At 30.8% G+C, this 13,557-nt stretch overlaps 1 protein-coding gene across 2 annotated transcripts; it reads left to right on the top strand.

Moving 5' to 3' along the window:
* The first annotated feature begins 1,080 nt into the window (after nt 1–1,080).
* Nucleotides 1,081–11,868, top strand: LOC121128291 (72 kDa type IV collagenase). Of its 2 annotated transcripts, none has more exons than XM_040723872.2 (6): nt 1,081–1,313; nt 8,013–8,096; nt 8,158–8,325; nt 9,638–9,826; nt 9,890–9,990; nt 10,385–11,868. In XM_040723872.2, exons 1-5 carry the CDS (start codon nt 1,223–1,225, stop codon nt 9,967–9,969), a joined length of 612 nt encoding a protein of 203 aa, XP_040579806.1. In that variant the 5' UTR covers nt 1,081–1,222; the 3' UTR covers nt 9,970–9,990; nt 10,385–11,868. The 2 variants fall into 2 exon arrangements, with proteins under 2 accessions (XP_040579806.1, XP_040579805.1); XM_040723871.2 differs by having other exon boundaries at nt 1,082–1,313; nt 9,890–9,910; nt 11,623–11,868.
* Nucleotides 11,869–13,557: the final 1,689 nt, after the last annotated feature.

The following is a 13,557-nucleotide window of genomic DNA, read 5'->3' as shown; positions in this document are numbered from 1 at the left end:
AATAACTTTTCTACGAATTTAATTTTTATTTCTTCCCTTACGTCATAAACAGTTCTCCTTATTATCTGTTGTCCAAATATATGGTCATTAAAGTAACTTCTATTAATTTCGAAACTTACAATAAAATTTAAGACTGAGCTTAATACTTAGTTGATTCAATTCGGAGGTCAATACAATGTTTCTAATCGTTTGAGTGTCCAAAATAGTTCGTTGTGCTGAAAAAATGTTTTCTTGAAAATGTAAAATTCGGATTATATTCTTATGAATTACTTGATAAAAATAACCTTTTCAAACTTCAGAAATTCGGCAACATATCTTTTAAATTAAAACTTCTAAATCTTATTACATTTGTTTTTTTTACAATTTTTTTAAAGATTTTTTTACCTTTGACTTTTAATAGACTCTAAAATTATACTTTGTTAACTTAAAATATAATACAACTATAAATAATATGAAATTTTTGAATGAATTAATTAGAAAGCATCAAACGGGACATGTTCTACATTATTAAAGTAAAAATTAATCTTTTCGCCGACATCTAATTCCTCAAAGAATGCTGTTGTACTCTCGCTAGGAATTCATTCATTGTTCAGAGCTTTAAAGGAGATAATTTTTATTGAACCAATCTACGTTCCGAACACTGATTAGGAGAAAAAAAGCAGAAACAAGCAGACACCTGCCAAAGAAATATACTGTATATTTTTGTGCTTCTGAGGTAACGCCCTGTTCTACAATCGATTCCAAAATTTGTAAAATAACTCAAAAATTAATAAAGAACCCTCCCCTAAAAATGTGTAGAGAAATTATGTTAGATCAGGAATTTACATATCTTCCATGTATTATATTTATGCACCTTCTATTACAAGGATATTTCACTAGCTGAAGTGGATAAACATCCTGTAGAAATACAAAAGGCTTCATAATTCTATGATAATCGTCATTTTTAAAATTAAATGCAAAACTAATCTAGGGGAATTACAGAAAAGAACACGTCATGCGGGATCCCAGCTGAAAATGTGTTGATTGAAACTACTTTTTTATTAAATATGTGTATAAATATCAACTAATTGGATACTTATTCATTCTCTGTTTTCGCAATTAAATACCTATAACATATTGTGTTGTATATCGAATAGATTATCAATAAGTACAAAACTTTTCATCCGTCAAAGTAGTAGAATAAAAAATATATTCAGGATCAGTGTACTTTACTACCTTAAGGATGAACTTCTCGCAAACTATGTGTGACATGCGTACTAACATTTTGTTATTTGCATGGGTTCTTCTATATATTCAAACTTCTTGTAATGGACGTAAGTACCTACTTATCCTTTTTTTTTCTCATATTTGTCGAGCGTCAAAGGTAAAGCAATATGGAACAAACAAAAAAAGAAATGGAAACAATCCATTGTTTTTTTGATATATATTTGTCTTCTTGTATCTGTCTATGGTGCGTTTTCTGAAGGTTCTGTCAATCTTCATTACCTTCAAGCCTTTAAAAATATCTGGATTACTTTTCCCCAAGCAATGAAACCTGAGGACTGCATCACGTTTCCCTTTCATGCACGTAAATAAAGAATAACAAAAAAAAGGTTTTTACAAGCTTTGCGGGCAATTGATCTCGTATTTACCATGGAAATTTTTACAACGAAATCTAAAAACTTCCATAAGTTATATAAGCTTAAAAATTTTCTACATAATTTTTGGTCCATCCTTTAAATGCAAACAGCCCAATATAAGATTTGAGTCAATTACGGGATTTGTATTTAGATTAGTGGAATTTAGATACTAAATAATGTTAACTATAGTTTTGTGCGTTATTTGATGTTACTTATAATTCAAATAAAATCTATTACTTCTAATTTTTTATTCTAATGATCAATTTATTCCACTATAAGTGGAATTTGTAACACACCCCTTAGGAATTATTAATTCATTATAGAATTAATTATATGTCGAAGAATACTATTTTTATGCACACACCAATTACATCATACTTTTGTGCTGACGTGTCACATTTATGTAGTAGCAAGCTACCTTTTATAGACATTTAATTCTTTAAAGAAATTGAAACCGGCATTACGGCCTCCCAAACCCCAAAATTTAAACTGGATTTTGTGGGGAGCTGTCGATTACTTTGTTTGACAAGAATTTAATATAATTTTATGGAGCCTTGACTTGGAGGAGAGATTTTAATACTTGACCCTCGACTTGATTAGAGATGTACATGTTTAAAATTAAAATTACTGAGGGTATAATTATTAGATTCAGATAAATCTATTTCATTTGTCCGATAAATTAGTATTTGGGACTTGAAAGCTATGTTGTCACTTGCACATAGTTATTTCGGTACCATGTCTTCTATGAACAATTTCTCAACAATTTGTGAAAAGTAATGATAAAATACAGGGTGTGCGCGTCTAGAACTGAACACTCCTTTAAATTTTTACGCCATGCACATATTCGTGATTTCATTCAGTTGAAACTGGTTTATACTATGAGGCAAGGTCTTGACTAGTTATAAACAAAACTCCAGTAAAATCAAAATAACAACAGTGAAACAACAGCCGATAATATGGAGAGATGTCGAGTCGCAATTTTGGAACTTTCCGCGCGGGGAAAAACTCCCACTAAAATTGTCAAGGTTCTGGACTGCAGCTGCACCACCGTTTACAGTGTGATAGCCAAAGGAATCCTGAGGCGACCACAAGATCTAAGTCAAGGCTTCGAAGGTCGGACGAAATGGTTGCTACCGTGAAAAAATCTTGTCGATGACAAGAGAGGCAAGGTCACCGTCAGCGGCCTCACCGGGAAGTTCAACGTCATTAGAAGAACCAAGGACCGGCTAGTTAATAAATATCTTGGCCTAAAGGTCTACAAGAGAACCCGTCGTCCATCTGTCAAGCGTCTAGACAAGGAAAAACGCCTCACAAGGTCGAAGATTCTTCTCAGCAAGCTTAAGAAAAAGCCAACCGATGTCTAATTGTTCGTCGCTTGACTTTGCAGCGTTTGGGCGTTTAAAGGGGATCCAATACAAGTCCAAGGACCAGCTGAAGTCTGCCCTCAAGAATGACAGAGCCAACCTCGACCAGAGCTTCATCGCTAAGTCATGTAGCAAGTTCCAGTCCAGGCTGGAGTTTGTAGTGGAGAACATGGGCAGCCATATTGAATAGACATGTGTCTAAGACTCTCATCTTTCATGTTAAATAGATTAATTCGGCGACCACTTTAAAACTCACATAATTATTTAATTATTTTTAAAAATTTCAGAGTATTCAGTTTTAGACGCACACAAATGTAATTAATTGACTTAAGACAAATTGATTTTAAGATTTTTTTCTCTTTTTTTATATAAAGAAATTTAATTTCTGAAGTTCTATTCCAATAAATAATAATTTTTCGCGAATATAGATGTGGAATAAATTTTTTTCTAAAAATTTAATATTTTAAATATATATATATATATTTAAATTTTTATATTATTATTTTAGAAAGCTTTTTTCTATAATTTTATTCAAGGACTTTTAGAGAGGTGTAGGATCATTATTTGTTCCTAGTGTTCAATCAAATTTGCTTCACAGGTGCAACCCTTAACAAAGGAACATGCTTTACAGCTCTTTCATTTGTTATATTTAAACAGTGTTGGGAAATATTATTTAATTACTCATTACCAAAGCTGTAAAAAAAAGAAGCTACAAGATTTGTTTGGTGGAGTAGATTTCTTGTCATATCAGTATATTTTTTTCTAACAAAGATGTCACTTTTAGTATGCCACGGATGACGTCACTTTATGTTATCATGTATACTTTTCCTTTTCCTTCAGAGAATTACCCCTGTTAATTCAGTCGAAAGGGTGGATTTATTGGGCTGTAAGGGTAATTGGAGTCATATTCAAATAAACTCAACGCCTCTGGCGTACAAGAAAGTAGTCAAATAGTCAATTTATTGACAAAAATTAATCGATTGGTCTTCCAAGGGAGTGCATAGGAATATTTTTTTTTAGTAAATTGAAAATTAAATTCCATAAAAAGTTAAAAAATATTATATTTTTTGGGATAAAGTCAAAAAAATAAATTTTTAGGGAAGAAATTTCAAATGTTAAACCTGTTGGAAAAAAATTAAAAAATCCACAGCTATTTAAAAAAAAAAAAAAAAAAAAAAGAATTAAATTGTTCAGAAAAAAGTTGTTAAATATTAAATTTTTTGTAGATAAATTTCAAACATTTATACCTATTCACAGAAAATTAAATTTTTCGATTTTTTTTTTAAATTAAATTAATTTTAGACTATTAAATTTTTTAGTAAAAAGTAATAATTAGTAGTAATTCATAATTTAGTAATTCCTTAATTTGGGATGGGGGACTACAGCTACTCCAGCCCAATCCCTACGGACGACTTTGTCTTTTGTTGGCCACTTGGGTTATGTCTTTGCTGATTACTTAACTTAAACTCCCAATATGTAACAATAAAAGAAACCAAAGAATGACAGTGGAATTTGAAAAGTATATATATAGACGAAGAGCAGATCAGCTGTCATGACGATTAACCCTGCGTTGGTAAACTGGGCTATTATATAATCGGAGATTTATAAAAATCTTTTTTGTTCCTTTGAATCTACTTTTTATCTCCAATTCTTGTGAGTATGCTCATGAAAAATTAAATTAAATTATATGCCGCTATTTATTTATCAAGTTTATGGATTATTTCGTATCTTGAGCCATTTTTCATCGAGGTTTTGTGTTTTTGATAACTTGTTTTACTGAAAAGGCGTTCTTTTTCTGTGATTCTTTTTTTTTTTTTTTTTCAATGTGAGCAACAAAATTATAATATTATAGGGATTATTAAAAATAAACCCACACACATTAATGGGTAATAATTTGATTCTCAAAATTCGAAAAAAGTAATGATTGATTCGTAGAAATTTTCTGTCAAAAATTAAAATTTATTACTTTAAGCATTTTATATGATATGTAAGAGTGCAAAATGGAAATAATAGTTTAAAGAGTCATCCAAAAATTGAATGACCTAATTATTATAATCGTTCAACAGTTTTTTCATTTAGTTAAATACGTTTTCTTTTTGGAGTTTCTTATTTACATAGTTCACTATCCACGTTTTAGTAACAACTATTGAAGAAAGAAATAAACACAATGTCCACTCCGTATATAGGAAGGACCTTGCAGAAATTACTGCAACGTCGATCCTTAATTCAATTCAGAGTCTAATAAAGACATACGCTTACCAGGTGGTTAATTGAAATCTGAAAGCTTACTGATTCAATTATTTCTAATTAATATTCGGGTATATTAAAGCATAAACAATAAGTTATAAAACAAAACAAACGTGAGCTCTCTACCTTACGTACAAGTCGAGAAAAGGACACTTTAACGTGATTGAAGAATTTCCATTCGCACACTCCTTGACGAAGGACAAATCCCAACAAAAGTCTTCAAGCAGCTGGGCGTCTCCAGGACCACCATCTATGCCGTAAGCAAGTCGAAAACGTTGGAGAGGAAGAAGGGCTCTGTTAAAAATGTTTTGTAGCCTCTGACAAAAAAGCAGCACCTCTGGTGTTGTTCCCTGTCGGGTACAGGATCATAGGCCCAAACTATATGAGGGAGGTCCTTCTCCCACCACCTGGAGGCTATCATTATCACTAAGAGCGGCTACATCAATGATTAAGAGAGCTCAGACACACGTCTATTTCTAATTTTAATTTTGGTGAAATTATATTGTTAATTCATAAATTATATCTTGTTGAAGTTTACAATTCAAAGTGTTCATATTCTAATGGACCACTCGGTATTTTCATGAATCATGATTTGAGTATTTTATTAATAGATTAACAGTTGGCTATTGCTTACTGTTAGTAATTATTTTGATATTTAATTGAGGATTCTATTAAAATAAGTATCAATGACGGAGAAGAGAGGGAAAACAAATTGTAAATGAAGAAAGAGTTAAAACTCTTATATGCTCCGTTGAATGACAGAGACGTTATTTATTTTCAAACAAAATCATTATCATATAGAGGTCCTATTTTTTAAATTGTATTATCTGACAATTAGATGATATCATGTAAAATACACATATCATTTTGTAAAGCATAACCAAATTAATACCTCGCTGTTTCTAATTCCATGATACACTTTATAGCATCTTTAAAAGATTTCGGATCTTCACACATTAATTTAGCTCCATCAGAGTCTTTTTTAATAGCTTGAATTAACACACCGATGCCCATACTGCCTTTAGTGATTTTCTCCGTGTTAACAAAATCTCCTAGTTCAGTAATTTCGTAATATAGATTCTTATAATTTTGACTCTCTGACAGACTTTTACGTAAGAGATCTTTTATATATATATATATTCCGGTTACAGAGGCTTCTGACGTGAGACATGCTGAATTCTACTATCTAGTCCGAGTCCCTTCTCGTAAGAGATTTAATACCGAGAGATTTATGAATAATTTTTAAGCATCCAGGGAAACAGCATAGCCACAAACATCCCACTCTTGTGTCACTCGAGCGCTTAGAACATTGCATGAGTCTCGAATAATTTTACAATAAACCGATGAATTGTTATATCTAGAAAAGGGCGGTTGATGTTCTGTCTCGATATACTCGGCTATGAGATATTTGATGTAATCATTTCAGGGGTTTGAGTTCTATTATATTAGTTTAATTTATTTGCTTCGAAATCTCCACGAAGTAACACTATTTGTCCCTTAGCTTAACAAAAGTCTAACTCATGTTTTCAAATACCAGTATCCCTGTCAAGTACATCAGCTGCTTCATGTCCTAAAACAGAGGTTTAGGCTTTAATATATTTCGTAAAATACTTTTCCTAAATTTGAAAAAGAGCTTCAAATTTACTGGGATCGTCTCCTTTCTTACGAATTTCTTCACTTGCTCGAATATTATTCAGAATCTGAGTGGAATTTGCTTTCAATCTTCTCCTGGAGGCTTTCAGTTTTTTAATTTGTTCATGGGGATCGGGGATCATTTAATAAAGAGCGTTTATTATACAGAGTATTGTGTTCACAAAAAAATAAAAATAAAATAGTAGTTTGCTTCAGTCTTCAAAGAGTTTAAAAAATCCAGTTAAGACTTAATCGTATTAAATCGTCTATAGTGATGATCCCTTGATATATGGAAATAAATAACGATCTTATCAGGCTGAATTCCAGGAAATATTCAAGGATGTTTATTTATATATCACAGAAAAAAGTTCGTAGCAGACCGACTGCGCCATTGTATGATCGTATTTGTAAATGAATAAAGACCGAAGTATTTAATTATATACTACTATATTACATATTATAACAGTTTTGTACTACAACAAATGTAATAAGACAAAAGAAGAGCAACTGAAAAAGGCACTACTCCTACACTTACACAATAACCTGATAATCCCTATTCAGCATATCACAAAAACTGCAAACTAGTTTCGATTCATAAACTGTATGAAAAGAAAGAAAATTAATTTACTAGGAATGTAATTACGAGTCACGTATTAATATTAGATACATAATAAAAAAAAGGACTTGATGAGTCCTTTTTGAGTTCATAATATTCCAAACCCCTTGCTGTAAATCCTACAAGATTCAACGGATAAAAATAGCTGAAAAGTGAATGCATAGTACATATCCTTGTATATTCGGAAAAACTAGCTCTGATTCATAAATTATTTTTTTTATAAATTCATATAGAAAGGATTTTATCTATTTTTGATCATTTTAACGTCCTGTAAAGTTTGATTAAGTAATATCTTTATCACTACCGACTCTCATACATTGCAAAAGCCATAAAAGTGTTGAGTCCATATATAACATATATGGTAGAAAGGGTGTATTTGATCTTTGGCAACTGTAAATTACTCCATTCTTTTGTAGTATTTCACTTATTCTCTTAAATTTGACAAATTTAATGTTCTTTTTTTCACTCGAAGACATTTATCATACAAATTCATAACTATGTTTAACTTTATTCTTCTTCTAATTCTAACAAAAGAAACAGTCACTTCGGTCACTACGACAACCACCAACGCAAGCACATCATCCTCTCCTACTACGACTCCGAATACAAACTCTTCAGGTATGCTGTTTTTTAAGTTATATAGTACCATTCTTATTCATTAATTATAATTTGCGTTTAGAATGTTTGACTCAAAATGGAAATAAATGTATTTTTCCATTTTATTATATGGAAAAGCTTTATTCCAGTTGCTCAAAGTTAGACAATGATGGGCTGGCATGGTGTGCTACGTCGACTTATTCCACGAAATATGTTAAATTATACGAAAATTGTAGCCTCAGCTGTGAAAGTAAGTCATCGTTGATGATATGTTAACCGTCTATTAGTGAACAAGGATATTATACTCCCCAATATTGATAAAAATGTTCCTTGTTCATTGTAATCTACATTTTATCGCAAGTACTTTCAGTTTGCTCCTAAAAATATTAGATCATACTATCTAACCTTCATTTATATTGATAATACTTTACTTATTTGAATATTTAGCAACTTTTAATTCAGATTTATTTAATTTAATTAACAGTTTTGCTTAAAAGTCGTTCCTTTTTTTTTCTTTGATGCTTCTTTTTTTAAGCATTAGTTACAAAAGTTTATTGCTGTGGCTATTATTTATATATTACAGGCAAATTTATCAAAAACTGACGGGCAAGAATTTGAAACAGTTATTACTTCATCTAAATTTTTATCAAAAATTTAGATTTAATGGTTTTCTATAGGAATAAGAAATTATGTCTTATTGAAATCTGAAATTAATGTTTCTAAGATAATTTTAAAATAACGATAATCCTTCAACAGCTTATTTTGTAATGAAATAAGTTTTATTTTGGGATTTTTTTCCCTACTCAGTTTACTAATGGAGAGTAAAAAAAATATTACAAACTTAAATAGAGTAGTTTTGAGTTTATATTGTCTGTGTATCATGCAATAAAATTAGTTAACTATCTACGTAAAAACGTAACGCAGGGTTAAATATATTCTCTATATCAGCGGTCGGATAACTTTTTCAAGCGTTACACCGAAATAATTTGTTCCCAAACTAGGACATGGGCGTCAACAGGATCATAACTTGGGAGGCGTTTAATTTTTAGAATTTTATTGCAAAAAAATCAAAAAATAATTTTTTTTTGAAAAATCTATAGCTGTTCAGAAAAAATTACATTTAAAAAAACAAAGGTGAAAAATTAAATTTCGTTTATTAAATTTTTGAAAATTATTTTAAAAATCCATTACTGTTAAAAGAAAATTTAATTTATAAGATTTTTTTTACAAAAAACCCACAATTATTCACAAAAAGGTAAATTTAAAAAAAAATTCAAAAATCTATTTTATTCACAAAAAAAATCACTTTTTACCCTTAATTTCACGTAAAAAATGTTCATCTTGACCAAAAAAGATTCTTTTAATAAGCAAAAATTTATTGTGGGGGGCCTATATTCCCTCCAGCCCACTTCCTGCGAATGCTACGGTAATGACATGTGGTTTATTTCATTCAACACTAAAAAGTTGTACAAAAATGACCCCCAAAATTTTCTAAATTACCTCATTTGGGGTAATTTACCCCTGTTTCCCGACTTCTCCTCTATATCACTTATATTTTTTAGCTGATGTAACTATTGAGCCAAGTGAATGTTCCACACTAAATGGCGTACCCTGTATATTTCCTTTCAAATATGGTATTCAGGCGTATAATAATTGCATTGATGTAGGAAGCACCAAGTTTTGGTGTGCCGTTTCTCTATACCCTGATACTCACGTCCATGGTTACGGCTTTTGTAACTCTGCGTGTGATCGTAAGTAGATCTCATGATTTGCAATTAAAAATTTATATAACATACTTATTTTATTATTTGTAGGCACGACATCCGTAAAAACTGGTGAGACTCTAAGAACAATTTCCATGTTTATATGTAGTGTTGTGTCGGTCCTTTTATAGGACCAATAAATGGGATCAAAGGTGTCTACATAATTATTATTTTTTTGGGTTGTTGGATTTTTTGTTGAAAAAAATTAAATTATATTTCAAATATTAAAATTTTCTTCTAATATCAAATTTTCTTCTAATATTAAATTTTCTAGTAAAAAGCTAAGTCCAGTGCTATTTTTAGTCCTGCAAAAAGGAAAACGTGTGTACCTGAATTGTTTGGAGTAACTAGTTAAACAGTAACACAAAATTTTACTGGACCTCTCTTACCCACATTCATTGTTGAATAATTTTCCCTTGTTTTATATCTATGAATAATTATGCCCAAGTTTAAATTGAATTTATTATTTAAGCAGTATTCAAAATTGAAAACACAGTTATAAAAGTACTTAATTTTAAACAATATTTTCGTCTTGCCTTGAAATAGGTGATGGGACGATTCATCATAATTGGAATCCAAGAATCGGGTATTTTTTTCTGGAATCAAAATTTGATGGGCATAAGGAAAATAATGTTTTATTTGCAATTCGATTCTTACTTATTTCTGGATTTAACAATGTATTACTTAGCTAAGTTATAAAAAAAATAGTGCCCCAAATTCAGGAATTGTTAATTTTGAACTAGAAAATTTAATATTTGAATATTTTTTTCTAAAAAATTAATATTTGAATGTTTTTTCTAAAAATTTAATATTTGAAATTTAATTTAATTTTTCAATTTTTCCAAAAATATTTCATGCTTGAAATTTGATTTAATTTTTTAATTTCTTTTTACAAAAATTTAATATTTGAAATTTTAGTTAATTATTATTGGCATTGCATCGTAATCTGCATAAGGATTATTTTTTTATTACCCCCCATCAATTACTTGATATATATTTGCCCTTTTGCCATCAATGAAGCATTCAATGTATAAATGGTGATGATTTTTTTTACACTCGTTGCACCATTGTAATTTTTGTACTGAGATATCAAGGGCACCCTCAAAAAAAGGCCCCCCACCGAATATCAGGCAAACTTTGTTTCATTAATGAACTACTGGGTTGACCAAGTATTGTTCAGAATTATTAGGCGTTAATGAACCAATACAAAGACTGAAAAACTTTGCTTTACCAATATAAACAGATACATTGTACTCCTCTGTTCTTTTTTTTCTTAATATGCCGCACTGAGCTTTAGCTACACACCTCGTTACTACATTAGTGTTTCCCAAGGGTTATAGAAAAACAACGTTATACTATAATGTAATCAGGCTTGCTAGAATTTTCAATTTGATATACCGTAAGACAGACAGATTTAGACGTCATAGAGTATAACAGCCGTACTCTAACATAATATAATACTAGAAATTATATGATTTACAGGCAGAGTATATTCTCTTTGACGTCACTATTAAACAGCGTGGTGAAAGTCAACCATAAGACCGAAAAGTGCTTTGATATAACTTGCTATTTCTATAACCTTTGTTGCTGCATTGTTATTTCCTAAATCAGGTAGTCACGTAGTTCTAAGATATATTAGTGCACGCTCAAAAATGAGTCTTCTGAAAGACAGACACACTTTGCTTTATCAATGAACCAATATTCATCCGTTGTATTTAAGGACCGACTCAATACTACAACTCTAGGTATTTGGTGGGCAGTTAATATTTTTTATTGTTTTTTAGGCTGTAGGACGACTGATGGCTTCAAATGTATTTTTCCTTTCAAATATTACGGAAAGACTTATAATAACTGCACAAATGTTGATAATGGATCCATTGATTGGTGTGCCACATCTTTAGATATAAATGAAAATGTTATGGGATGGGGAAACTGTGGAGATAATTGTTAAATAATGATTTGAAAAATAATGTATTGTGTATATTGAGCCAAAGATTATTTTAGATAAATAAAAAGTTTATAAAATATAATGCCCTTCTTTGTAACTGTTTTTATGCTCGACACTCATTCAAATTAACATCTAATTTGTCAATTTGTATCAATTCAATTCCTTTTTTATAGTAATTAAAGGCAAAATGGATATCTTTAATATAAAACAGGGCGTCTACAGGATTATATTTTAGGGAAGGCATGGTTTTCGGATTTTTCTTGAAAAATAAATCCAAAAATTAAAATTTTAAAAACATTTGATCAGAAAAATAGCAATTACTTTAGGAAATTCCAATTTCAAATTAAGAGTACCTCGTCTACAAGGAGAATTCGATATTTCAAGGGGTTGTAAACAAGAAGAAGTGATTTCACCATCCTTGTTTATGATGACAATACATGCGTTATGGGATGGGATCCAAGAAGATAAAAGTGTTAGAAGCATTACAATCGATGGAGACAAGGTTCTGAAGGCTCTCTTATAGGCTGACGACCTTTCCATTATATGTTCAGATAATGAACAAGAAATGACAAGGTCTAAGAATAGAATATTCATTATCGTAAATGAATTTGAGGCCGAATCTTGACTCCGAATAAACATAGAAACGACTCAGGTGATAACTTCTTTGGAATCTAAGGTTAAAAAAAACTTCCAGATATGATGATAAAACCTCATACAGCTCTTCTAGGCATATATATCTCCAAAAATGTAAAAAAATCTGCTATAAATCTAAATAGAAAAAGATTACTCAAGATTTTAAAAGAAAACTGTAATTCTTTCGACATTTTCCAACTAAACATACCTGAAAGGGGCATTGTGTTGAACCCAAATATACTTCATAAAACGACCCATCTGGTAAGGTATACTCTGTACTCATGTACTACCGCTTCAGAGGTATACAAGATACGTGAGGAATTCATGTGGTACTCAAAGAGGGCATATTCATCTTCCAGAATGGAGACTTCCACGGGAAAGTGGAGTTAGGTTCTCTTGTATATTGAAAGGGTATGGAAAAGTAAGAATCTCAGATGGTTAAAAAGAATTAAAGTTACTAACAATTTTTGGCAAATGTGAATAAAACACGAATTCAATCGGATGAATGGATACCCCTTTGTAAATAGAATAGCTATGGAATCAAAGGAACTATTAAAATGTGTGAGATCGCTAAGCATTTATTGAGGACAAATGTCAATCTCTTGGATTTCCACTCAAGAAGTAGAGGGTTTTTCAATAGGAACGCTCACATTTTACGTTGATAGGTTTCGAAAATGGCGTCATATTTGTTATTGTTTCTGTGACAGTTGTGTTCAAAAATAATTTTAGTTTTATTATGGAGCAGTACACACTCGAGCAATGCTTCAAAATTATTCAAATTTATTGCAAAAGTGGTGAGTCTTTGATCCAAACTTTAAGAGCGTTAATGCCAATTTATTGTTAACCTGCAAAATCAACAATTCCACGTTTGGTGAAAAAATTTGAGTCACATGTTCTTTTGCCAGTGAGACAAATAAATGCACGAAGTGTAAAAAATATTGCTGCCGCAAGGCATCAATTCAAGATGACCCAAAATTGTCTCTTACGCGTAGTTCTCAATCGTTGGGCATTTCTGTGACATCGTTGTGGCGAATTTTGTGAAAAGAACTTGGCTTACACCCGTATAAGATCAAGTTGACACAAGAACTGAAGCCGGTTGACCATTTCAAACGTTGGGAATTCGTAAAATGGGCTGAAG

This window comes from Lepeophtheirus salmonis, chromosome 13 (genome assembly GCF_016086655.4).
Source record: "Lepeophtheirus salmonis chromosome 13, UVic_Lsal_1.4, whole genome shotgun sequence".
NCBI lineage: Eukaryota > Metazoa > Arthropoda > Copepoda > Siphonostomatoida > Caligidae > Lepeophtheirus > Lepeophtheirus salmonis.
Note: the sequence above shows the minus strand (reverse complement) of the source record. Positions and strands in the feature narration are given on the sequence as shown.

What these genes read in the sequence shown, in the direction of transcription:
- LOC121128291 (XM_040723871.2), top strand. Translation starts at nt 1,223, where the DNA reads ATGAACTTCTCGCAAACTATGTGTGACATGCGTACTAACATTTTGTTA. An exon ending in TTGTAGCCTCAGCTGTGAAA is followed by an intron (nt 8,326 to 9,637) that starts GTAAGTCATCGT and finishes TATATTTTTTAG; the next exon opens with CTGATGTAACTATTGAGCCA. An exon ending in TTGTAACTCTGCGTGTGATC is followed by an intron (nt 9,827 to 9,889) that starts GTAAGTAGATCT and finishes TATTATTTGTAG; the next exon opens with GCACGACATCCGTAAAAACT.